The 25569-nt window shown below is 42.1% G+C and overlaps 1 protein-coding gene across 1 annotated transcript in view; it reads right to left on the reverse strand.

Annotated features, from left to right (window-relative positions):
• USP46 (ubiquitin specific peptidase 46) overlaps positions 1–25569 on the reverse strand; it is a 70002-nt gene that overhangs the window by 26717 nt on the left and 17716 nt on the right. Inside the window, exons 2-4 of the mRNA XM_039468398.2 lie at positions 14399–14479; positions 11002–11215; positions 9093–9322 (exon numbers count right to left, since the gene is read on the reverse strand). Of these exons, the coding sequence (XP_039324332.1) occupies positions 9093–9322; positions 11002–11215; positions 14399–14479 (525 nt within the window). The remainder of the gene's footprint in view (positions 1–9092; positions 9323–11001; positions 11216–14398; positions 14480–25569) is intronic.

A 25569-nucleotide genomic window follows, 5' to 3' on the forward strand; every position in this document is an offset into this window, starting at 1 on the left:
AATATTTTGAACTAATGCCAAAGAAAACATAACATCAAAATTTGTAGCATGCAGCTAAACCAGTGCTTAAAGGAAATTTACAGCTTTACATCTGTATATTGGTAAATAAAAGAAAAGACGATTTTTCTACTTTAACTGCTATATCCTTAGTACCTAATTTCCAGCATTGAATAAAAAATAAATATTTACTAAATAAATAATAACTGAACAGAAGATTGAACAAACGGAAAGACATCTAAATGACAACAGTGGCATCTGAGTGGTAGAATTATGATTTTTTTATTCATTTCTGTTTCTGATTTTTAAAAATAATCCACAGTATGTTCCTTAATTAGCAGAACTTGTTCCTTAACCTAAATGGCCCTTCTCTGAAATATGAGGATTACAGCCAACTGAAACCATAAATAAATTAGATAGCCAGGTTCTCATTCTACTTAAGCTCTTAGGCGAAGAAGGGAATAAAAACAAAAACATTTTGTCCTGTTGGATGCAAATCTTTTTCTCCACTTAATGGTTTTGGAGAGAGGGAGAAACAGGACAAATGTAATTTATTAACTGAAGAAAGTTACTGTACCTTTCTCAACTCCAAATGCAAACTGCTACTAGAATTAGAGTGTGTAAAAGCGCTGCTCAGAGGAATCAACCCTGTGGGGGATATCAAACAGGGCGCTAAACCTTTCCATTTGATTTTCCTTTCTCCTTCCCCTAGACTGACATCGTCAAAAGCAATTAATGATCAAATAACATTTTTGGAGCGGGGTGGAGAGGAAGGATGTTGATTTGGGGGTTCGGTGGGGTGTTTTTTGTTGTGGGTTTTTTTGGTTTTGGTTTTTTTTTTTTTTTTTTTTTTTTTTTTTTTGCTTCTCTCTCTTCTAAGAAAGCTGCCAGAAAAGAAAACCATTTTCTTCCCACACACAAGGATCTCATTCTGGTCTAACTGAAAATATAGCTTGTCTCCAAGGAAACATCTATCACTAAGAGACTACAATACTCTTAGCAAGTGCAAGCTATATCTTACTCTCTTTTTTTCTCCCTCGATTTTCAGCATGGAGGTCTCCCACAAACTCTAGTTTAAAAAGCATAGAAGAGACCTCACTTAATCTTCTTTTTAAAGTAATTAACTACAAATCAATTAATGAAATAGATTACTATATAGGGTATATATATATAAATCATGAGCTTTGCTAAATTCTTAATTAATTAAAATCATATTCAGGCTGGGTGCAGTAGTGGTTCGCATCTGTAATCCCAGTGCTTTGGAGGGCCAAGGTGGGAGGATCACTTGAGGCCAGGAGTTCAAGACCAGCCTGGGCAACATAGTAAGGCCCAGACTCTACAAAAAATTTTAGATTGGGCACAGTGGCTCATGCCTGTAATCCCAACACTTTGGGAAGCCAAGATGGGCAGGTCACCTGAGGACAGGAGTTTGAGACCAGCCAGGCCAACATGGTAAAACCCCAACTCTACTAAAAAATACAAAAATTAACCGGGTGTGGTGGCAGGTGCCTTTAATCCCAGCTACTCGGAGGGCTGAGGCAACAGAAGCGCTTGAACCCGGGAGCCTGAAGTTGCAGTGAGTGGCGATCACGCCACCTTCCAGCCTGAGTGACAGAACAAGACTCCGTCTCAAAAAAAAAAAAAAAAAATTTACTGAATAGCCAGGCACCGAGGTGTGCACCACTGCATTCTAGCCTGGGTAACAGGGGGAGCCCCTGACTCTAAATAAATAAACAGATAAAGTCAGCTGCTAAATCTCCATATTCCTTTCTTGGGCTTAGTAAGAAAAGGTGATGAGGCAGCAGTTCTGCATTGTTCAATCATGAGCTGAAAATGTGCTGGCTTAAAAAGGTACCCAATGGTGGGCTTGGGAAAGTGCAAGTACAGCCAATTTGAATGAATCTCTGGGACTCAGAATCTCCACTAAGTATGACACCTCCCTCCATCACCCAGCCCTACTTCTGTCTGTGAAGGCCTCAGAAGCTCTGTTGGATCAATCTGAACCTCTGCAAACAAAGCAATGAGGAGCTGTAAAATTGGTACTTGTTAAAGCAGTTTTTAAAACAACCTTTTGGCTCCAGTAACAGATATAAACGTGTTAAAGCCATTGAGAAGCACAGGAAAAAAAAAAAAAAAAGATTTGTAGAGCAAAAGCTCAGCTTAAACGGAGAGAGAGAAAATTAAAATAAACAACAGCAAAATTAAGTTCCAACTGGCCTAACAAATCTTATGACCCAAACACAAGAACAACCAAGGGAGCATGTGAGGCTAGAGTGGAATATCCCCAAGCCCCAATTCTGAAGTACCTTTATCAAGGTTATCTGGAAAAGTCAGCAATGAATTACCCCTTAAAATAGTCTCTCCAAGTCTATTGCAGAATAAAACTGTTTGTCTCCATAAATCTCTCAGTTGACATTTGTGCTGCAATCATAAGGAACATTTACAAAGGGTGAGACCCAGGGGGGGAAAAAAAATCATTGTTTTCTGAAAGCATGAAGGCTGACAAAAAAGTTTTCCAGGAAGGAACTAGCAGCTGGGGCAGCGACAATGGCAAGGTGTCCCCAGGGGCTAATTTGCTGCTCAGGATCTAGTGCCATTTAATCCCACAGTGAGACTCCACAAACATGGGTCTTGGCAATTCTGACTGAAGCATCATCTAAAGGCTGTCTGCCCTAGGCAGAGCGTGTTACTCAAAAGAGGGTCCCCTTTTCTCATCCTGTGAAGGAAACCTTTCCCAATAGGTCTTCTTGCACACTAAGTTCTCAACACTTTACAGTAACAGAAAAAGCCCGCAGGCTGTGTGTTTTCTTAGAAAGTACAAGGCTTTCTAACAATTAGACCTTTCTAAAAATGGAATGCAACACCTCAGGAGATTGAGTTCCCTGCCTCTGGATGGGGTCCATCAGATGCTGTTGACCAACTGGCTAGGATACCACAGAAGGGCCTCAGCACTGGCAGAGAAAAAAGATTAAATGACTGCTAGGATCCCATCCAGTTGAAGGATCTAAGAAAATGGAGGTGATTATCCAAGTAACTCCAGAGAAAAAACACTCTTGCCTCAAACTATCTCATCATTTCTGGGAGAAAAAAGTAGCTTTCTCAGATTGCCCCATTTTCCAGAAAGACATACCCACACACTCGCATCGACTTCTACAAGGCAAGTATAAACAGCTGGAATTCCCATTATAACAAATACTACAGTACCATCCAAAATTTTCAATGGAATTTCTGGGCACAGGATTCCCACTCGTGATAACCCTCCAGGAAATTACCAAGCTAGGTAAAAGCTTTTGTAATATAAATACTTGAAAATGCAATATTTGCATTTATTGGGGTCAGTTGACCTGGTTCCTAGATGGAAAGAAAAAAAAATAAAAAAACTACAGGATGTGTCTGAGCCTATCATCTGAATCTTCCTGAAAATCCAGAGTAAGGATGGATCTAGCAACAGTGTTACTGTAGAGCCTGGTGTAGATTTTCTGGCTGCAGATGCAGGAACTGAAGCCCCCTTGTTCTGGTTCCCATATCATAAACTCACGAGTACTCTGTTCTTCTTTACGGCATCTTACAATTATAATTACGTAACTAATTATTCATTTTGTCATTAAAGTCTGTCTCCATGCTGGAAGTTCCAGAAAGCCAGGGCTCTCATTGTACCCTCAGTGCCTCAGGCTTTTACATAGCAAATGTGGAAAAGAAAAAACCCACGTATTTACTGAATAAAAGAATATTGCTCAGAGCCAATAGATTAGCAAAAGTGAAGATATCTGAGGCTAGCAGGGACAGATGTAGAGAAATGAAAGCACTCATACACTGAGTGTGTAAAGCGGTATAACCATTTTGAGAATTCGACATTTCTAATAATGTTAATGATAAGCATACCACATGACCTAACAAATTTACTTGATGTGCATATCCTAGAGCAACTGAGTTTATGTGCACTGGAGTACACGTATTAAAATGTGAATAGTGGCATTGTTTCTGTTGTCCCAAATTGGTAACAGCCAAATATGAATCCACAGAAAATGAATCAGTAAACTGTGGCATATTCATGCAATAGAATGCCATACAGCAATAAAAATGAATAAACTCAATCATCAGGCAGCAACACAAATGAATCTCACAAGGGATACTGAGCAAAAGGCAAAACACAAAAAGATACATATTTACGATTCCATTCATACAAATATCAAAAACAAGCCAAACTGAACTATATATTTCAGATATGCAAAAATAGGTCATCCATTCTAGCAAACATTCAAAGAACAAGTAGATAAAAACTTACAGAAGTTCTTCCAAAGAAAAGCAAAAACTAATTTTTACAAGAATGTTGATAGCAAAACCAGACAGTAGAGAAAGGAAAAGCTCAAGCCAATCTCAGTAATACACATAAAGGCAAAAATCCAAAACAAAATTATAGATCTCACAGTCCAACAATGTATATAAAAGATTAAGTCCCAATTCAGTTTATTACAAAAATACAACGTGGAGGCAACATTAGAAACTCAATGTGGCTGGGTGTTGACTCATGCCTGTAATCCTAGCACTTTGGGAGGCTGAGGCGGGTGGATCACCTGAAGTCAGGTGTTCGAGACCAGCCAGGCCAACATGGTGAAACCCTGTCTTTACTAACAATATAAAACTTAGCCAGGCGTGGTGGTGCATATCTATAATCCCAGCTACTCCAGAGGCTGAGACAAGAGAATCGCTTGAACCTGGGAAGCAGAGGTTGCAGTGAGCCAAGATTGCACCACTGCACTCTAGCCTGGATAACAGAGTGAGACTCTGTCTTAAAAAAAAAAAAAAAAAGGAAGAAAGAAGTAAAGAAAAAAAACCTCTATTAATGTAACTAACTTACCACCACTTTAGAAACAATTTGGCATTATGTAGGAAATCTGAAGATGTACATGCCCTACGACAGCCTGCAATTGTGCTCCCGAAAGGATACCCCAGACAGAATTTTGCCCATGTGGCCATGTGGCCTATAGGTTTGTAGCAGCATTGTCTACAAGCCAAAAACTAGAAACACCATAGAAGAACAGAAAAACAAACTGCAGTATACTCCTACAACGGTATACTACAAAATGATAACAATGAATGAACCACGCTATAAAGAGAAAGCCAATTCTCAAAAATATTAATATTAATGATAATAGCAAGTTTAGAATACATGTATATGATTTCATCTATATAAAAGCCATGAACATGCAGAACTGAGTAAATGTCTAGAAATACACTTGCATGTGTGTGTAAAACTACAAAGAAAGAATTGTATTGACACACAAAATGGAAGACAGTGGTTACCTCTGGGGCAAAGGAAGAGATTGAGAGAAAAATTAAATTGCAAAGAAGTACACAGAGGGTTCCAAAGTTATTGATAATGTTCCATTTTTTACAGGGTGTTGGGCATATGGATTTTTTAAACTGTTCTTTATACACACACATATACTGCTTATAAAAATAATATATTTCCTAATTTAAAAAATAATTTCAGGATTTACCAGTCTAGACCAGGGTTAACTATGAATCATTCTTCAATTTTAGCTCATGAAATACAGCAAAACATTTTTCCATAACATAGGGTTTTCTTCTTCAAGAAACATGACAAACATTTTCATTTATTTATTCACCCAACTATTTATTGAGTAATTATTACATGCCAAATATTCTTTGGGCATCAGAGAGAAAAGCAAAACCGACACTATCCCTTCCTCATCAATCATACAGTTTAGTAAGAAAGATAGATTCTGCTTAAAAAATACATATAGATAAATATATAAATACAAGAATGTACTATCACAGGAAAGTACAGTATTGTAAGATTATATATACAAGGAGACTTCATTAAGTCGGAAGTTCAGAGAAGGCCTTTCTCAGGATTTAACACAAGTTGAAACCTGAAGAGGATTCAGTTAAGCAAAAGGGGCAGGTAGTGTGCATTCTAGACAGAAAGTAGCATGTGCAAAGGGCCTGAAACAGGAAGGGGTTTGAAAGGCTTGAGAAGCTGGCTAAAGCTAGAGTAAGAAACGGAATAGCAAAGATGACCCTGCAGAGACAGACAGAGCCAGATTACATAAGAATTTGTAGGCAGTGGTATTTTCAATGAGACTGCAGGCCACTATTATACTTTAGGTAGGAGAGTAACATGGAGGAAGGCCAGAGGAAAAAAAACAGAGAATCCAGTAGGAGTTACTACAGTAGTTTAGTTGAGACTGCCAGCCAAGAGTTGATGGGTGCCTGAGCCAGGATAGGAGCAGCGGGGAGGAAGAAAACTATATTAAGGGAGATACAGCAGACAGGGAGTGGCAACGGAATACACGTTAAGAGATGGGGTAAGGATGGTACCAAGGAGTATACCCTTATTAAATGAAAAAGACTGAAAATCTGCCAACTCTCATATTTTACAATATAGCCCTAATTTTGATGTTTAAAAGTATACAAAGTTATTCTGAAAATAAACTGAATATCAATAAGAATAAAAAACAATAATGGATTAAAACACATGAAATATGTTAAAATTCATGTGCACATCATAAAATGGTAGCGCAAAAGACAGAGAGGAAGATAAAGTATATTAAAGACTCTAACATTGCTGGAAAGTGGGGAAAAAAATGAAATAAGTCAAGGATACACGTTGTAATCTCTACAGTAACCTCTAAATCAATTTGGAAATGCAATAAAATAGATGCCAAAAAAATGAAAAATATTTTATTGATCCAAAGGAAGAGAGAAAAATGAATATAAAATAGATAGATTAACTAAAAACGAAGAGTAGGGGCCGGACACAGTGGCTCACACCTATAATCCCAGCACTTCGGGAGGCTGATGCAGGCAGATCACCTAAGGTCAGGAGTTCAAAACCAGCTTGACCAACATGGTGAAACCCCATCTCTACTAAAAACACAAAAATTAGCCAGGTGTGGTGGAGGGCAGCTGTAATCCCAGCTACCTGGGAGGCTAAGGCAGGAGAATCACTTGATCCCAGGAGGCAGAGGTTGCAGTGAGCCAAGATTGAGCCACTGACTTCAGCCTGGGTGACAGAACTAGACCCCGTCTCAAAAATAAAATAAAATAAAAACAAAGAGTAGGGTGGTAGAAACATACTGCCATTTTACTATACACGTTAAACTACAACACAAGGATGTTTCCAGAATATGGGAAATGCTCTAGGAGAAACACTCTGATTTCTTCAAAAAATAAATTGCAAGGAAAAAAGGGTGGGGTGGGGAGGAGGATGAGGATTGGCCAAAGTGTTAACAATCACTGATCCTGAATAATACACACAGGGGATATACCATACTACTGCCTCTATTTTTGTAGTCATGTGTATTTCACTGGAATATAAAGTGGAAAGGAACCGAGGGAAAATGGGAGGGAGAGAAGAAGAGAGAGCAATACAGAGACAGTGGCAGGGAGGGAAGGTCTCTGGATACTTACTGGCATACTTACGCGCAGAAAATGTTTTGACAGGATATATTTTTAAATGTTTAAGTGGTTATCTCTGGGCTAATGTGATCATAATTTTTAGAACGTTACAAATTCATTGTCTCTGGGTGGGAAGATTACTGGTAACTTTTAGTCTCTTTTTGTTTAGCTGTGTTTACTAGTTGTGTCTACAATAAGTAAAACAGAATGCTTGACTCAAAAATTGTTTTAAAAGATGGAAGAAAGACTGCCAAAACCCAAAAAAGCTTCTCCCCTAACATAGATGTTGATGTGTAAATCTACATTTCTTCAACATTTTTGGGTCACAGCTCGCAACAGACTAAATGTCTGTGTCCTCCCAAAATTCATACATTAAAACCCTCATCTCTAATGTGGTGGTATTTGGAGATGAGCCTCTGGGAGGCAAACAGGTCATGAGGGTGGAGCCCTCACGATAGGATTTGTACCCTTATAAAAGGAGACCCAGGAGAGCTTGTTTCCTCTCTGTGTCACCACCACGTGAGGACACAGCCAGAAGGTCCTCACCAAGAACCTGACCCTGCTAGCACCTTCATCTGGGACTTCCAGCCTCCAGAACTGTGAGAAATGAATTTCTGTTTAAGCAACCCATGACGGATTGTGTTATAGCAGACCAGACTAAGACACAGGCTCTGCAGAACCTGACAAAAGCTACTGCCTCTCCTTCCAGAAAAATGCACAGTCCTACAGAATTTTTCATACAATGTCAAGAAACTCTGAGATCCCTAATGAACCCACAGACCTTCTCTGTTGTCGACAGTAGTTATAATAAATAATAATAACAGCTGGCAATTACTGCCTAATGGCCAGGTGCCAAGCATGGTTCTAGGTGTCCACTCATTTAATCCTCCCACCAACCCTCTAAGATGGGCACTCTCATCATCCTCATTTTATTGACGAGGAAAGTGAGGACAGAGATGATTAATAATTTGCTCAGGATCCACTAGCTATTAAGTGGAAAAGCCAGCATACAAACTTGGGCAGCCTGGCTCCAGGGCTCAACTCTTAAGCAGCAAAATATGAGGCCACCCACAGGGTTGAAGTTAAACATGCCAAGCAAATATGACATCCTGAATCATGCTTTGGAGAACATGTCTTCAAATTCAATTAACATTAAATGCCTACCATGTGCCAGACCCATCCAAACACATAAGCTCATCCAACCCTCAAAAGAGTGCTGTAAGTAAGTCGCCCCAAATCCCCAGTTAACTGCTATAGAAACAGGAGTGTAGCCTGTCTTCTGACTTCAACATACCACAGCTAACTGCTTCTAAACTGGGGTGATGGTCCCACTCTACACCACATACGAGCTCCCCATGACCAAATTGCAAAATAACTGGTCGACATACAATTCAATAGGTAAATCTACAGACCCCAAAATTTGTCCATGGTGCAAAACAATTCAGCATTTGAGGAGATTTTCCTTCATTACTCAGCTTCAGCCTGCTGAGACATCTTAGATGGATATGTGCTTCCAAAAGTTTGCCCTTGAGTTTCATATGCATAAACAGGATCGTTTACGTACACTGCAAATAACTGCTAAATGCTATAATACCACATTGTAATCACATGCAACACAGCCTACATGAATATGAACATGTGAGTTACATGAGAGCTCCCCTAGCACTTACAGTTTCACAGTTCAAGCATCGAGTTTCATTGGTGAGCGTTCCCTGAAAAATCTCATGGACCCAGGTGAGTTCTGGTTTATTATTTTCCGCAGGTTCGTTCATGTTGCCATTTTTTAATTTTCCGTTTTGTTTTTCCTGTTTCTTCTCCTCCTGCAGGATGTCCGCAATAGTGTTCAGCAAATAATTTAAAAATTCATGAGCATCCTGCTGCATGTAGTTATCAAAGAGATCTGGAAAGGAGAAGGTAGTTATTTCAGTCTCTGGTTCTTAAAAAGCAAATGGATCTACTCAAGTGTTACATGCCATATTTCAATTTTTTTTTCTTTTTGAGACGAAGTCTCACTCTTTCGCCAGGCTAGAGTGCAGTGGCGCGATCTTGGCTCACTGCAACCTCTGCCTCCCAGGTTCAAGCGATTCTCCTGCCTCAGACTCTTGAGTAGCTGGGACTACAGGCACACATCACCACCTACAGCTGATTTTTGTATTTTTAGTAGAGACGGGGTTTCACCATGTTGGCCAGGATGGTCTCGATCTCTTGACCTCACGATCTACCCACTTCAGCCTTTCAAAGTGTTGGGATTACAGGCTTAAGCCACCATGCCCAGCCCATACTTCAATTTTTATACTGAAAGGGTGGACAGGCATGGAATATAAATACACTCATCTCTACCAGGCAGCTTCAATGAGTAAGCTTCCAAATAATTTTTAAATTTATTTCCATTTTCTGCCACCCATCAAGAACACATTTCCCATATCTCCCTGAAGTCATCATATTTATATAAAACTACCAAGTTTTATTTGTTCTACAAAAGAAGTTAACAGACAAGTTCCCTGATAAAATATCAATTTTTAATATGATGTAACCAACAGTGATCAATTAATTATTTATTGAGTAATTTATTCAGAGCAACTGGGGTCTCTTTTCAAAGACCATATTAAACCCTGGACCAGCCTGGAAGCAGCTTAGATGAAACACAGATGGGAGATGAGGGATATGTGTGAGTAGGCATCTCTCTGATAATGTTCTGAAACCAAATACAAATGATTCCAGAAGCCTACTGCTACTCCCTGCCATAAGGACAAACAATCAAGAGATGAATGCAGCTGTGAACCTTCATTATTAATCATGTTCACAACTAGACAGTGCTCTGCTTCCTTCTCCACTCAAATTAACTTTTATTCTGATATGTATAAACTGTAACTTCAAAAGACAGCAATCAATTTAAACAAGACTTTATAAAACAAATACCTGATTAACCAGGCACATCTGATGTAGTAAGGGTGGATCTAAGATAAATGGTAATTGCCATAACAAATACCTTTATAGCCATAAAAATTGCTCATACAAAACTTCCGGAATACACACCTAGTTTCTCCCAACAATCCCCTAAAAGCAGAAGATAGAAAAACGAGGAAAATAAGGACTTTTAAAAATCATATAAAGCAATCAATTCGATATCCTTCAATTACCTTAGGCAAATGAAAATCAGAGGCATTATATTTAAAATAGCAGAGGCTCTGATTAGGTAATAGGCACTTATTTTAATCACTTATGATAAGCTTTTAAGCCAGTACTATTTTATTCAATTATCACAATGAGTATCCCACTCCGAAGGCTGCCTTGGACACTTTTTTCTCCTACAATGATCCTGCCCAGAATGGAGCAAATAAAAAGGTCATTCTAAACTGGGATGATAAATGTGCATGTTTAAGCATGTTTCTAATCCGGTTTTGTTTTATGTCTACTGGGTAGAGAAGAAATGCTGTTTCTTAAAAAATGACACTGAGTAGTTGACCATGCTCATTTTCCCTTTTCAAAAAAATCCCAGCTCGTGCTTTTGAGGAGAGAGAGAACCACCAATTCTCCTTATTTCAGAGCCTTAAACACATTATAATGCATACGACTCACCATTCTCTTTTCTCAGCCTTGAAATGAACTTCTTTGGTGGGATGACGCCAACCTTCTTCTTCTGCGTGGCAATGCTGTGGAAAAGGTCCGCCAGGCACGTCAGCAAGTTTTCCTTCTTCTTTTGCTGGGCCTTGTATGCCAACACATTCTCCCGGAACGGCCGGCAGAAGTACAACGCCTGAAGCACGGAGTTACAGTAGCATGTGTTTCCAAACTGCCAAGGGACAACACGGATGGTTCAAGTCATCACCTGGGGATGAGCCACCTCTGGAATAAGTGGTGAGGGTAAGCAGGTCCCTGCTCTATAAACTGGCCCGGTTGTCCCTGTATTGGAGTCCAGCTCACCATTATTAGAAAACTAGTTAACTACTCTAAACACCAGTGACCATCTGATCAAGAGAGAAGTGAAGAAAAATGCACATCATTCCGGTGCTTCTCTAGCCCATCAAAGTCTCTAAAATGATAATAAGCACTCTGCCTCAATAAAAAGTCTAATGAGACCTGCTGGTGCTTAAAAAAAAGAGAGAGAAAGAAAAAAAATCTACATAATGTGGAGACCCAGGAAAACAGCTGTCTAAATAAAAGATGCACATTGCAACACATCAAAACTCCCACGACAGGGAAAATAAAAATATGAATCAAAGAGAAATCCAGTAATTAGGAACCACTTGCTTGGCTGAAACAGCCAAAACTGAACGGGGGCTGGTTTTCCCTTCTCAGTATTCCAGTGCTCCTGCCCACTGGCTTAGACCACATTTCCTCACTTAACCCTGAGCAACGCAGGCAAAAAAAAAATGCCTCCTCATGTCACTCTCCCAGCTTCCCACCCTCTGGACTTCTAAATAGCCCCGATCTTGCTTCTGCCAAGGTAGCAATTGTGCCAATACAATACCACCTAAGTTCTTAGCCTGCAATCACACTAGGACCCACCCGGTCACATTTTATACCTCTCACAGAGCATGGATACTGAGATTATGATTAAAGAGGAAAAAGGTCTCACTGATTTTCAACTGACTGCAAGACCACCTCTATAGAAGAATATAGCTGAGACTATCACTTTAGAATTTATTGTGTGCAATAAAATTTAAAAAACAAGTCTAAGGAAATAACTAACAAGATTAATAACACAGATTACAAAATGCTATGTAAGATTAAAATAGAACACGAACACCTTCTCAAAACTGGCTGTTGGCTTGTGTGTCGTTTACTCAAGAGCGAGACAGATGCTCTGCCATACTTAACATGACATTTCTATGTATGCTAAGATAGAAGGCTTCCTATTTTTATATTTTAATCTACTTTGACACAATTATGTAACAGAAGACAAACCTCTTTGTACAGAGAAGCTGAAACTTTCATAACTTACCATTCAAAGGGAACATAAATGAAGCTATTAATAAACACAGATCTCACAATCCTTACACAAACTAGGAAACGGCCTTAATTCTTTTGTTTTCTTTTCTCCACAATCTGCATTTGTATTTTTCTTAGCCAGGGCAGAATTCCCATGCCTTGAATAACTCTCTTCACAGGGCTAAGCAGAGACCTGTGCACGATGGCTAGAAAGTTTGTTTTAAAATTATAAGTCAGTATTTCACCAACACAATGCCCTATATGCCAGGACTTAGCTTTCCTCCTTCCATTCTTTTCTATCAGTATCTCACCTTTCCCAGACACCTTTCAGTAACACTTGGCCCCAATTCAGTGGACAACTCCTAGGAAGGGAGAGGAACTAACATTTACTGAGTGTCCACAGTGTGCCTCAGCTTCATGCCAGGGTTTTAAATAGGAGCTCTCAGCTGGGCATGGTGGCTCATGGCTGTGATTCCAGCACTTTGGGAGGCTGAGGCGGGTAAGATCACCAGGTCAGGAGATTGAGACCATCTTGGCTAACACGGTGAAACCCCATCTCTACTAAAAATACACCAAAAAATTAGCCAGGCACGGTGGCACATGGTTATAGTCCCAGCTACTCAGGAGGCTGAGGCAGGAGAATCACTTGAACCCAGGAGGTGGAGGTTGTGGTGAGCCAAGATCACGCCATTGCACTCCAGCCTGGGAGATAGAGCGAGACTCCGTCTCTAAATAAATAAATAAATAAATAGGGGCTCTCATTTACCCTTCATTATCACCCAAAGGGTAGAAACCATTATGATCCCCAGCTGTAAGATGAGGAAATGGAGGCTCAGAGAGAGCAAGTAACTTGCCCAAGATCACACGAGCTAGGGAGTAGCACAGGCAGAATTCAAACCAAGCTCTATATTACACTGAAGCCCATATTCTTCTCATTCTATCATGGATAGTGTTTACTCACAGAGAGTATTTCCAGCTTTCCCAGGGGAAATTACTACTTACCACACCTGGGCGCTGACAGACTATGCTCAGTATAATTATTCAGAAAACCAGTTGTTTATAAGTTAATATTTGATGTCACTTAACACTTATGTCCCAGAGGAAAAGGATCAGGTGAGGAGGAAAGCTCATGAGGGTGGAGGACACAGTAGCCTCTACTGCCTTACTACTCCATTGTCATCAACCTACCAAGGAAGCAGAGCTGCTGGTTCCAGGCTTCTACAAGGAAGTTACTGTGGAGCACAGGAAAAATGAGGCCAGGAATTCTGAGATAAAATGGTCCCAGTTTTACCCTCACAGCCTATCCAGCTTCAGGTATATCACCAAGTCACATTGTTAAAGAAAGATACTGGTAATGTACTGGTAACGTTTTAAAAATACTGATTGTAACGATGCATACTTAAACAAAGACTGGCTGAACAGTTCATCCAGACAACACAGAGAGAACATGTCAGAGCAGATTTGGGGCTTAGAACGATGGCCTGTAATCCCCACACTTTGTCAGGCTGAGGCAGGTGGATCACCTGAGGTCTGGAGTTTGAGGCCAGCCTGGCCAACATGGCAAAATCCCGTCTCTACTAAAAACACAAAAAATAGCCAGGCATGGTGGTGCATGCCACTCGGGAGGCTGAGGCAGGAGAATCACCTGAACCTGGGAGGTAGAGGCTGCAGTGAGCCAAGATTGTGCCACTGCACTCCAACCTGGGCAACAGAGCACAACTCCATCTCAAAAAAAAAAAAAAAAAGCAGATTTGATTACAAAGACTAATGAAATTATTATGAAAGTTACGTGTCCAAAGGAAATTCCTTAAAGGATAGGGACGAAAATGTAAATTTGACCCAAAATGCAATAATTAAATGTTTTTTGCTGGGACAACTCATACTTTCAAAAATAAGTTAAATTGGCCCTCCCTAACACTGGCATTCTACACTAAGGAGCATGACTAATCATTCAAAAATTGGTAGTGATAAAAATGCACTTAAAGTGGAGTTGCTTCACATACTCTAAAACATTTGATGAAAATGATACATTTTACATACTTACATTGACCAATCCGAAATAGTGTTCATTGATTGGAAACTGCTCTGGACCAATGTCTTTTTCCAGAGCAGAGGCATTGGTGCCCTAAAAGAGAAAAACAGCAAAGTCGTGTTGCATATAAAACAGACAAGCAAGTAAAATCATACTTAAAAGAATCTACTATTGAGACAAGCATCTCCCCTGGTCAACAAGGTATTTGGTAATGTTCGTGCTGAAGGAAAAGGTGTCAGAAGTAAAGCAGATGAGTAGTTAATAATGTCATTCTTTTTTTTTTTTTTTTTTTTTTTTTTTTTTGAGACGGAGTTTCGCTCTCGTTACCCAGGCTGGAGTGCAATGGCGCGATCTCGGCTCACCGCAACCTCCGCCTCCTGGGCTCAGGCAATTCTCCTGCCTCAGCCTCCTAAGTAGCTGGGATTACAGGCACGCACCACCATGCCCAGCTAACTTTTTGTATTTTTAGTAGAGACGGGGTTTCACCTTGTTGACCAGGATGGTCTCGATCTCTCGACCTCGTGATCCACCCGCCTCGGCCTCCCAAAGTGCTGGGATTACAGGCTTGAGCCACCGCGCCCGGCCAATAATGTCATTCTTAACTACTACTCCTCATTCAACTTATTCATCCCCTCAAACCTGTTCTACTTGGCTTCAATTATCTTCCAATTAGAAAAGGAAGTCTGAGATAGGCAAGTGAACAAATAATCCCCAAGAACTTCTGAATAAAACACAGGCATTTCAGACAGCTGCAGCAGCTTCTGTAATATTTGATGGTATATTGAATCATATTACCACTATCAAAGTCAATTTCTTCATTCTAATAAAGATTTACTGAGCACCCACTAAGCCAGACACTGTTCTCCAGGTCTGGGCATGGATAATAGAACAGTGAACTAAACGCACATGACACCTGCTCTCATGAAGTTCACATTTTGGCAGATGAAGACAGACTGAAAGGAAAAGTAGTGTGTTGGACAGTTTATGTTCAAATAATAGTGCAGGAGCTGGGCGCAGTGACTCATGCCTGTAATCCCAACACTTTGGGAGACCAAGGCAGGCAGATCACTTGAGGTCACGAGTTCAAAACCTGCATGGTCAACATGGTGAAATCCTGCCTCTATAAAAAATATAAAAATTAGCTGGGCATGGTGGCAGGCATATGTAATCCTAGCCACTCAAGAGGCTGAGACATGAGAATCGCTTGAACCTGGGGGCTGGAGGTTGTAGTGCACTGAGATTGTGCCACTGCACTCCAGCCTGGGTGACAGATGAGACTCCCCTCCTCTCCCCGCTCCTCTTCCCTCCTGTCCCCTCTCCTCTCCTCTCCTCTCTTCTCTTTTATTTTATTTTTTGAGACAGAGTCTTAATCACCCAGGCTGGAGTGCAATGGAGAGGACAGGGGAGGGGAGGGGAAAGGGGAGGAGGAAGGAAGGAAGGAGGGAGGGAGGGAAGGAGGGAAGGAAGGAGGGAGGGAGGGAGGGAGGGAGGGAAGGAGAGAGGGAATGAAGGAAGAAAGGCAGGCAGGCAGGATAAAAATAGTGCAATGGAGAAAAAGTAGAAAATGGGGATGGGGAAGCCAAGGAGTAAGGACTGGGGAGAGACATGCAGGCTGTAGCGGGTGGAGAGGGGCACGTTAATTTTTTTATTTTATTTTTTGAGCCAGTCTTACTCAATCACCCAGGCTGCAGTGCAGTGGCATGATTATGGCTTACTGTAACCTCAAATTCCTGGGCTCAAGTGCTCCCCCTACCTCAGTCTCCTGAGTAGCTGGGACTACAAGTGCACACCACTATGCCCATTTAAGTTTTTTATTTTTGGTAGAGACAGGGTCTCATTATGTTGTCCAGTCTGGTCTCAAACTCTTGGCCTCAAACAATCCTCCCACGTCAGCCTCCCAAAGTGCTGAGATTACAGGTGTGAGCCACCACGCCCAGCCTGCACCTTTAAATAGAGTGGTCAGGGAAGGCCTTACTGAGAAGGTGAATGTCCAAAACATATTGTAAATAGTGGGGAAATATAATCTAAAACCTAACCATTCCCAAATGCATCAAATTGGTAAGTGCATGACAATCCAATGTAACAGCTACTGGGTACACTTACCATGTGCCACAGACTGTGCTATTTATGCCCACAACAATCCTGTGAGGTAAGGACAAGGAACTTAATACTCAGAAGCATTGAAGAATCCACCCAAGATCCACTGTAAGTGGTAGAGCTAGGATCTGAACTCAAGAGGCAGACTTGAGAGGCCACGATCATAAGCAAATGCTGCACAGAACAATTCTACTATTAAACCTTCCGTTAAGCCCTACTATGGGTCAGTTTCTGGCAACTGATTATCATCATTCCCTGAGACCTGGACAGTCTTCTAGAATTAGGAAAAGTGACCCAAGTTCAGTCCAATAAGGTAAGTAGTTTGGGAAGTGGTAAGATCAGGCTCCATTTGTACCATGGACTCTATCACCATTCCAGATAAGGCTCTGTCTACCTTTGCAGACCATCATGGAAGATTAACACCTCACAGAAACGCAAAGATTTGAGAGACAGGTATTTTTAAATGAATAAGAAAAAAGTTTTAGCTGGGCATGATGGCTCACACCTGTAATCCCAGCACTTTGGGAGGCAGAGGTGGGTGGATCCCTTGAGCCCTAGGAGATCAAGACCAGCCCAGGCAACATGGTGAAACCCTGTCTCTACAAAAAAATACAAAACTTAGCAGGATGTGGTGGCACAAACCTGTAATCCCAGCTCCTCCAGAGGCTGAGCTAGAAGAATCACCTGCACCTGGGAAGGCAGAGGCTGCAGTGAACTAAGATGGCACCACTACCCTCCAGGGCAACAGAGTGAGACCCTGTCTCAAAAAAAAAAAAAAAAAAAAGGTTTATTAAAAAAAACAATTGATCTGCTGTGACTACATATTTTGGAGTCACAACTGGCATCTCCTCTCACAGGAAGTAACAGCCAAAACATAACTGAGAACCAGTCAAAATGGCCACTTGTCCCTAAGCAAACATTAAATGCAAAAGGACCCTACTTAGACCACAAAACTGCAGTAGAAATGACACGCAGCCTCCCTTCATCGTAACATCCTTCACTCTCACTGGTTTCCTAGGGCCCTGATCCTGTTTGACCAAACTAACAACTCCCTTTCCTGTCATCTGAGACTTACAGTTCAGGGTCATTTGCGTTTAAGATAGTTTCCATGTCTTTTCATTAGTACGGGGGAGCTGGGGAGTGCTCACTGCCTTCACAATAATGTGACTATATACAAGGCTGAATTTTTGAAATAACATATCAAATTATGGCAAGACTTTATCGTATAGATAAAAATCACTAAAAATGTTCAATAGTTATATCTCAAGCACAAATCAATGTAAATAATGCATATTAAATATACCCCCATAGCCATTTTCAAGCAAAATTAGGATATATGGCTTACAGCCCAGGAGGAATGTCAGATATAAAAGTATAGTACATGGAGACAGATCTCATTAAATCTTTCTTTATGAGGGAGGAACATATTCAAGTTAATCCATGATTTTTGCTATCTGAAAATTCTTAGATTCGGTTTGCTTTTTTTCTACCTATCTTAATATTTTCCCATTTTGGGAGGTGGGAACCTGGAAGTGGCTAAGGATGACAACCCAGGGGCCAGTGTTCAAGAGAAATATGCTGGAGACAGAGGTCAGGCCCACTCAGGCAGGAAGCTGGGTGCACCACAGCACAGCACAGCGAAAAATCAAAGTGAGCTCCCTGTGCCTTCAGTGAAACCTGGCTCTACTCTGAGGCCAACACTTCCTCACCACCCCTCAGGTTGAGCTGGCTTGGGTCTGGAAGGGTCATGAGGAGAAAGTGGCTGGGCCGTGATCCTTGGCGCTGCTTCTAAACTATGACAGACCCTCACCCTCTTGTAAAAACATTTCCCTTTCTTTTTTTTCTTTTGAGACGCAGTCTTGCTGTCCCCAGGCTGAAATGCAGTGGCTTGATCTTGGCTCACTGCAACCTCCACCTCCTGCGTTCAAGCAATTCTCCTGCCTCAGCCTCCTGAGTAGCGGGATTACGGGCACCTGCCACCATGCCCAGCTAATTTTTGTATTTTCAGTAGAGACGGAGTTTCACCATGTTGGCCAGGCTGGTCTCCAACTCCTGATCTCAAGTGATTCACCTGCCTCGACCTCCCGAAGTGCCGGGATTACAGGTGTGAGGCACTGTGTCCGGCCAAAACATCTCCCTTTCTGAGGCCTATGCCTCCCACCACTGGGAAGCTCCTTCCTTGCCCCTCATCTTGGCTGACCCAACTCATGGAAGATCTACAACTGTACTGTAACTCTTGCTATCACCCAGGTGGTTTCCACACCCATGTGGATGGATGAACCATCCCACACATGCTCTCGCAGCAACTTGATGTCCTATTTTTTCAATTGTCTTTTATTCCACTCCACTTTTTAAAATTCCATTCCACTTCAGCTACCCACTCCCACAGACACGCTGGATCTGGACATCACCCTGAATTCCTCAAATGCAGCTGCCCACAGTCTGCCCAAACTCAGCTGTCAGCTGACGGCTGCTGCTTCTTTTTGCCTCCTTACACCCCACAGGCGATGCTGCCACTGGCTTCTTTTAAGCCCGACATCACAGCCACACCAACACCTCTCCAGAACCGCTAGTCCTCTACTTTCTCATTCAGCTTTGAGTCTACAGATCACAGATCTAGCTGCTCTTCTAAATAGCCCTCACCCTACCCTTTGGCCATACCCAATCTGGCAAAAAAAGCCAAGCCAGTGTGAACCAATCATTTTCCTCTCTGAACATATATCCAGACAAATGTGTAATCCTAGAGGGAAAAAAAGTCCAACCACCAAGCTGACTCGATTCACTGGAATGCCCCTATTTCAAGGGGTCCTCAGCAGGCACCATGTTCCAGTGCGTCTCCAATGCATTCACTCTCCACTCCACTGTGCTCACTTCCAACTGTCCCGAAGTTCCTCAAAACCTCACCATCCCCTTGATCCTTCTCACAAAAAAAAAAAAAAAAAAAAAAAAATTACCTATGAGACAGGGACTCCCTCAAGTTCCTATGTGCCTCTCCCTTGCTAATGACAGAGATGTCTCTCTTGTCCAACGGCAAGCTCTCCACCTCTATCAGATCCTTTCCATCAGCATTTAAATATGCTTCAGCATCTCCCATATCAAAAATACACATACCCACACTGCCCCAGACATCACCCCCAGTTACCAGCTCTTCCTTACCTCCCCCTCGGAGCTAAACTTTCTTAAACAACTGTTTTTTCTGAAACATTTGCAGATGAATCAGATCATTTATAAGATGTGTTCCAAACAATCTGGTGGTGAGGTGGGGAGAAGTAGGGGTGGGGGGATAAAGCTGTGTTGTTGAAGTTGAGTGATGGGTGTGTGGGGGCTCACTGTGCTATTCTGTTTATTTTTCACATATATGTATATAGGTGGAATCATGTCCCCCTAATCTCTAGAACTAGAGAATACACGATCTGACATGGCAAAGGAAAATTCAGGCTGTAGATGGAATTAATTTGCTAATCCAGTGACCTCACAATAGGGAGACTGTCCTGGAGTCTCTAGATAGACCCAATAGGATCAATCACAAGGGTCCTTCCAAGTAGGAGAAAGAAGTAGAAGAGATCACAGTGAGGCAATGTGTGAGGTCTCAGCTCACCCTAGCTGGCTTTGAAGACGAAAAGAGAGGCCAGAGGCAAGCAAGGCAGGTTAGCCTCTGGAAACCAGGAAATGCAAGGAAATGGGTCTCCTTACAGCCTCCCGGAAGAGCACAGCCTGGCACCACCTTGATTTTAGCCCAGTGAGACCCATTTCAGACTTCTGACCTCCAGACCCATAAGATCATAAATGTATACTGTTTAAGACACTAAGTTAATGGTAATTTGTTACAGCAATAGGAAATTAATACAAAATGTCTCATGTGTTCCGTAATAAAATCTTTTTTTTCTTTTTTATGAAACTGGGTCTCACTTTCTTGCCCAGACTGTAGTGCCGTGGCGTGATCTCGGCTCACTGCAGTCTTGACCTCCCAGGCTTAAGCAATCCTCCCACCTCAGCACTCCAAGGTGCATACATACCCCCACACCCAGATAATCTTTGTATTTTTTGTAGAGACAGGGTTTCACCACGTTGCTGATGCTGGTCTCAAACCCCTAGGCTCAAGCGATCCGCCTACCTTGGCCTCCCAAAGTGCTGGGATAACAGATATGAGGTGCCGCACCCAACCTCATAATAAAATATTAAGACTTGTCTCTACTTCCTCATCTCCAAAGCACTCCTCAAAAAGTCCTTTCTCGGCTCTACCCTCACTTCATCCCTGTTGAGTTTCAAATCTGGCAAACTCCCTGGCACTTACAGGTGACTAGCTTTTTCCAGGGCCTGTCCGGGGCCCTCCACCCTCTCCTAGGCCCAGGCCAGGAACCACTCACGTGGCTCCAATCAGCCGCTACGTGCCAATCATTTCCAACATTTTCTTGGCACCTTGGAAACCTCACTTCTGAGCTCCAGACTGAATGAATACTGGCAAATCCACTTACTTGTCTTACAGGATCTCAAAATCAATCTACCTAAAACAAAATTTTTCAGTTATCTGGTGTTTCCCTGCTCAGAAAAGGATAATACCCTCCTCTTCATGCCAGAAACCTACAGGTCATGCCGACATCATCCTCTGCACTCCCCGCCCATCCTTCGCTGTCCTGTTGCCTCCCCCTCCTTAAATCTCTCGATCCCATGTGCTTCTCTTTTACTCTACTGTCACCAGCTAGGCCAGACTGCCAGATCTCTCATCTGAATTACAACCACCTCCTGAATGGCCTCTATCACCCACCTTACCTACCTCTAACCCAAATGTTAATGTTGCAGAAAAAAAGTGCTCTTTTTAAATACAAATCTGCTTAAAATCCTCCAGTGGCCTTCACTGCTGTCTCCAACCTCAACTCCTGCCCCTCATTCCCTGTCCCAGTGGCTTTCCTGCTGTTCTCCGGTACCTCAACCACACCGAGCTCACCGTCTGAGTGCTCCTCCTCCCTTGCTTCTTCAGATGCCTGTGTCCCAGCATCCTGCAAGGCCGGCTTACAGTCAGCTCCCAGAGGAATTCTACACTGGCACCCCTAGGCTAAACCAGCCTCTGTGACAGAGAGAATACTGCCCCTCCCAAAGGTGTCTAGGCCCTAATCCCTAAAACCCATGACCATGTTACCTTATGTGGCAAAAGGCACTTTGCAGATATGATTAAATAATTAAGAACCTTGAGATGGGGAGATTATCCTGGATTATCCCGAGAGACCCAGTGTAATCACAAGTGACTTCAAGAGAGAGAGAGGCAGGAGGGTCAGAGTCAGTGAGAGGCAGTGACGACAGACAGAGGTCAGACAGAGAGACTGCTGCTGGCCTTGAAGAGAGAAGGAGCCATGAGCCAAGGAATGCAGGCAGCCTCTACAAACTGGAAAAGGCAAGGAAATAGATTCTCCCCTAGAACCTCTGGAAGGTGTACAGTTCTGCTGCACCTTGGTTTAAGACTTGTGACCACCAGAACTGTGAGATAATATATTTGTGTCTTTTTTTTTTTTTGAGACAGAGTCTCGCTCTGTCACCCAGGCTAGAATGCAATGGCGTGCTCTCGGCCCTTTGCAACCTCCACCTCCCGGGTTCAAGCAATTCTCCTGCCTCAGCCTCCCAAGTAGCTGGGGTTACAGGTGCCCACCACCACACTCAGCTAATTTTTGTATTTTTAAGTACAGACGGGGTTTCACCATGTTGGTCAGGCTGGTCTCGAACCCCTGACCTCGTGGATCTGCCTCAGCCTTCAAAGTGCTGGGATTACAGGCATAAGCCACCATGCCCAGCTTATATTTGTGTCTTTTTAAGCTACTAAGCTTGTGGTAATTTTTACATCAGCAATAAGAAAGTATTATACCCTTCCCCAAGCTCCACTCCCCACTCATAGCATCTTGTAGGTCTCCCTTATATATTCCAGTTGTTATTTACATGATTATTAACCCCTGTCCAATGCCCTAAATTATATAATTTACATAGAATTTATATATATGTATATAATTTTGTGTGTGTGTATACACATCTTGCTCATGGGAGCAAAGAATGTGTCTGACTTGATCAGTACTGCATTCTCAGTGGCTAGCACACAGTAGCCCCATAATATCTGCTGGATGGATGGATGGATGGATGGATGCATACATGGACAGGGGTGGGTAGGGCTGCCTGGGTAGATTCCAGGGCATAATTTGGAAACATATGTTCATGCTCTCCCTATGTACTGTTCAGTGAAGCATAAGCAGTACTCTCCACCACTTCCCCATTCTCCCTTCCCTTTTATAGACACATCGTCTAAGAATTGGTTTCCATGGATACAGAATGTCACTGATATTGACATTTGGAACCAAACTCTTCACATGCTAGCATTTTTCATTGGTAACGTGAATCTTTGTGCATCCTTAACAGACTCGGGGCTTAAATATGTTAAATGTAAATGTTTGCATCATAAAAGAACACAGATATGACAGGGAAATGTTTCATGAGATGATGATGATGATGATGATGATCATGATGATGATAACTGCTTAAAGATTAAGCAGTAGTATCAAAGTTTTAAATGACCATATCCTTCAACCCTGCAATTTGCAATTTGGCTTTTTAAATTCTACCGTATTTTCACACAGGTGGAAAAAGAGATAAAGGCCGTAAAAAGACCCAAATAATGTAAGTGTGGCTCAAACAATACGGAAATTTATTTTTCTCTCATGTAAGTGTGCAGGAGGATGCAGCATGGGCCTGATACAGCAGCTCTGCAGTGATGGGAACTCAGGGTCCTTTCCTCTCGTTGTTCTGTCATCCTCAAAAGCCAGCTTCTCTCTTTGGAACCAATATGGCTACTCTAGGTCCTACCATCAAATGACCTCTGCTGGGGGAAGCAGAAAAAATGGGAAAGGACAGGTCCTTCCCTTTCAAGGATGCTCCTGCAAGCTGCACACATTACTTTTGCTCACAGTTCCACTAGCCAGAATCTCATCTGGTCGTTTGGCCACACCTAGCTGCAAGTGAGCCTGGCAAAGGTGGTCTTGACCTGAGCACCCATGACCAGGTAAAATGTCTCTAGAAATAATTTTTTTTTTTTTTCCAGGCAAGTTCTCACTCTTTTACCCAGGCTGGAGTACAGTGGTGCAAATAGAGTTCACTGCAGCCTCAATCTCTCAGGCTCAAGTGATCCTCCCACTTCAGCCTCATGAGTTGCTGGTACTACAGGCATGTGCTACCATGTCTGGCTTTTTGTTTGCTTGTTTGTTTTTTTTGGTAGAGTCAGGATCTTGCCATGTCGCCCACGCTGGTCTCAAAATTTCTGGGCTCAAGCAATCCTCTCCCCCTGACCACCTAAAGTGCTGGGATTACAGGTATGAGCCATTGTGCCTGTCTGAAAAATGGATACTGAGGGGATAATCAGGAGCCATATCCCTGCAGCAAGGCTTGTAACAGGAAAAAAAAAAGAAAATAACTTGAATTGGTTAAATAATTACAGTAATCCATATGATGGAATACCATGCAACTATTTTAAAAAGTAAAGTTACCCTACAGGTACTGCTATGAAAATTTGCCTAAGATACAACGATATGTAAAAACATGTTACAGAGTAACAACATGTATAGGACAATACCATAAACGTGGTTCATTCCATCAACAGACACTGAGCCTGTGGTGTGCCTGGCTCTATTTGACATCTGAGGGACACAAGGTGAACAAAGCAGACCAGGCCACTGTATTCGACATCTACATTTTAATGGAAATTTCTGAAAGAACACTTAAGATATTATAACAGTGGTCCCCAGAATTGGGGAATGGGCCTAGAAGAAGAGGAGGTCATGAAGGGGCTTTTCTTTTTATCTTCTGAACTCTTTGAATTTTTTCCTAAAAGCAAATATTATTTATTTTATTTTATTTTATTTTGGGGGATGGAGTCTCACTCTGTTGCCTACGCTGGAGTGCAGTGGTGGAATCTCAGCTCACTGCAACCTCCACCTCCCAGGTTCAAGTGATTCTCCTGCCTCTCAGACTTCAGAGTAGCTGGGACTACAGGTGCGCGCCACCAGGCCCAGTTGATTTTCGTATTTTTAGTAAAGATGGGGTTTCACCACGTTGGCCAGGATGGTCTCAATCTCTTGACCTTGTGATCTACCCGCCCAGTCCTCTCAAAGTGCTGGGATTACAGGCATGAGCCACCGCACCCTTGTGTCCCTCAGATGTAGAACAGAGCCAGGCATGCTGCAGGGCTCAGCATATATTATTTTTTATTAAAATTTTAACAAATTTAATGAAAATCAAACAATTTAGTAAACTAATGCCCAGCAGACCAGTTGCCTAAGGCCCTCCGCAAATACCTCAGGGTTGTTATTTGGCCATTTGTTTTTCACCAGTATGAAATGCCTTTGATTTTAGTCACTTTACCTCTCTGTGGGCTTAGCTGCCTGGCTGAGAGGTTGGGCTGCTGATATCCATCCTGACTATTCCTCAGGGCAGCAGAGAGAACGAAGTAAAACTGGGAATGTAATCAGCACTGTATAAATTGTAGAGTATGTTACAAACCCAAGAGACCACACTTCTATTGCTAGCACCCTCACAAGACACAAAAGGCAATGAGGGGCACTGAAAAATAATTGTTACATGACCAGATGCTGAACAAAGTACCTACCCAGGGGGGTAAATCATAGGGTCTGGAAGCATAAGAAACATATTATTTCCATCAGTAGAAAATGTGGTAACCTTTGAAAAACAATACAGCCAACTTTATTAAAAATAGCATCTGAGCTGGGACAAGTTCCAACAAGACTATAATGTTAGCTCATCAAAGCACCCCTGAACGAAATTCTATGACTGCCAAGGAGTGCTACCAAAACACAACAATAACAAAATCCCAGGAAGGATGAATCATAAATGCATGCGATGGATAAAGAAATAAATGTTTTTAAGCAATTACAAGGGAAACAAGTTAGAATTTCTTCCTTGGTCGGGGGGTGGAGGATGAAGAAGGCCTTGCCCAGAAGGAGGAAATAATCAAAACAACGGGATTACAAGGTCTATAAAAACCAATAAGAACACTGTCAAAATATGGGGGAGCCTGAAACAAAAGCACAGGGACCTGG

The sequence above is a fragment of the Saimiri boliviensis genome, chromosome 3 (assembly GCF_048565385.1).
Source record: "Saimiri boliviensis isolate mSaiBol1 chromosome 3, mSaiBol1.pri, whole genome shotgun sequence".
In the NCBI taxonomy this organism is placed as follows: domain Eukaryota; kingdom Metazoa; phylum Chordata; class Mammalia; order Primates; family Cebidae; genus Saimiri; species Saimiri boliviensis.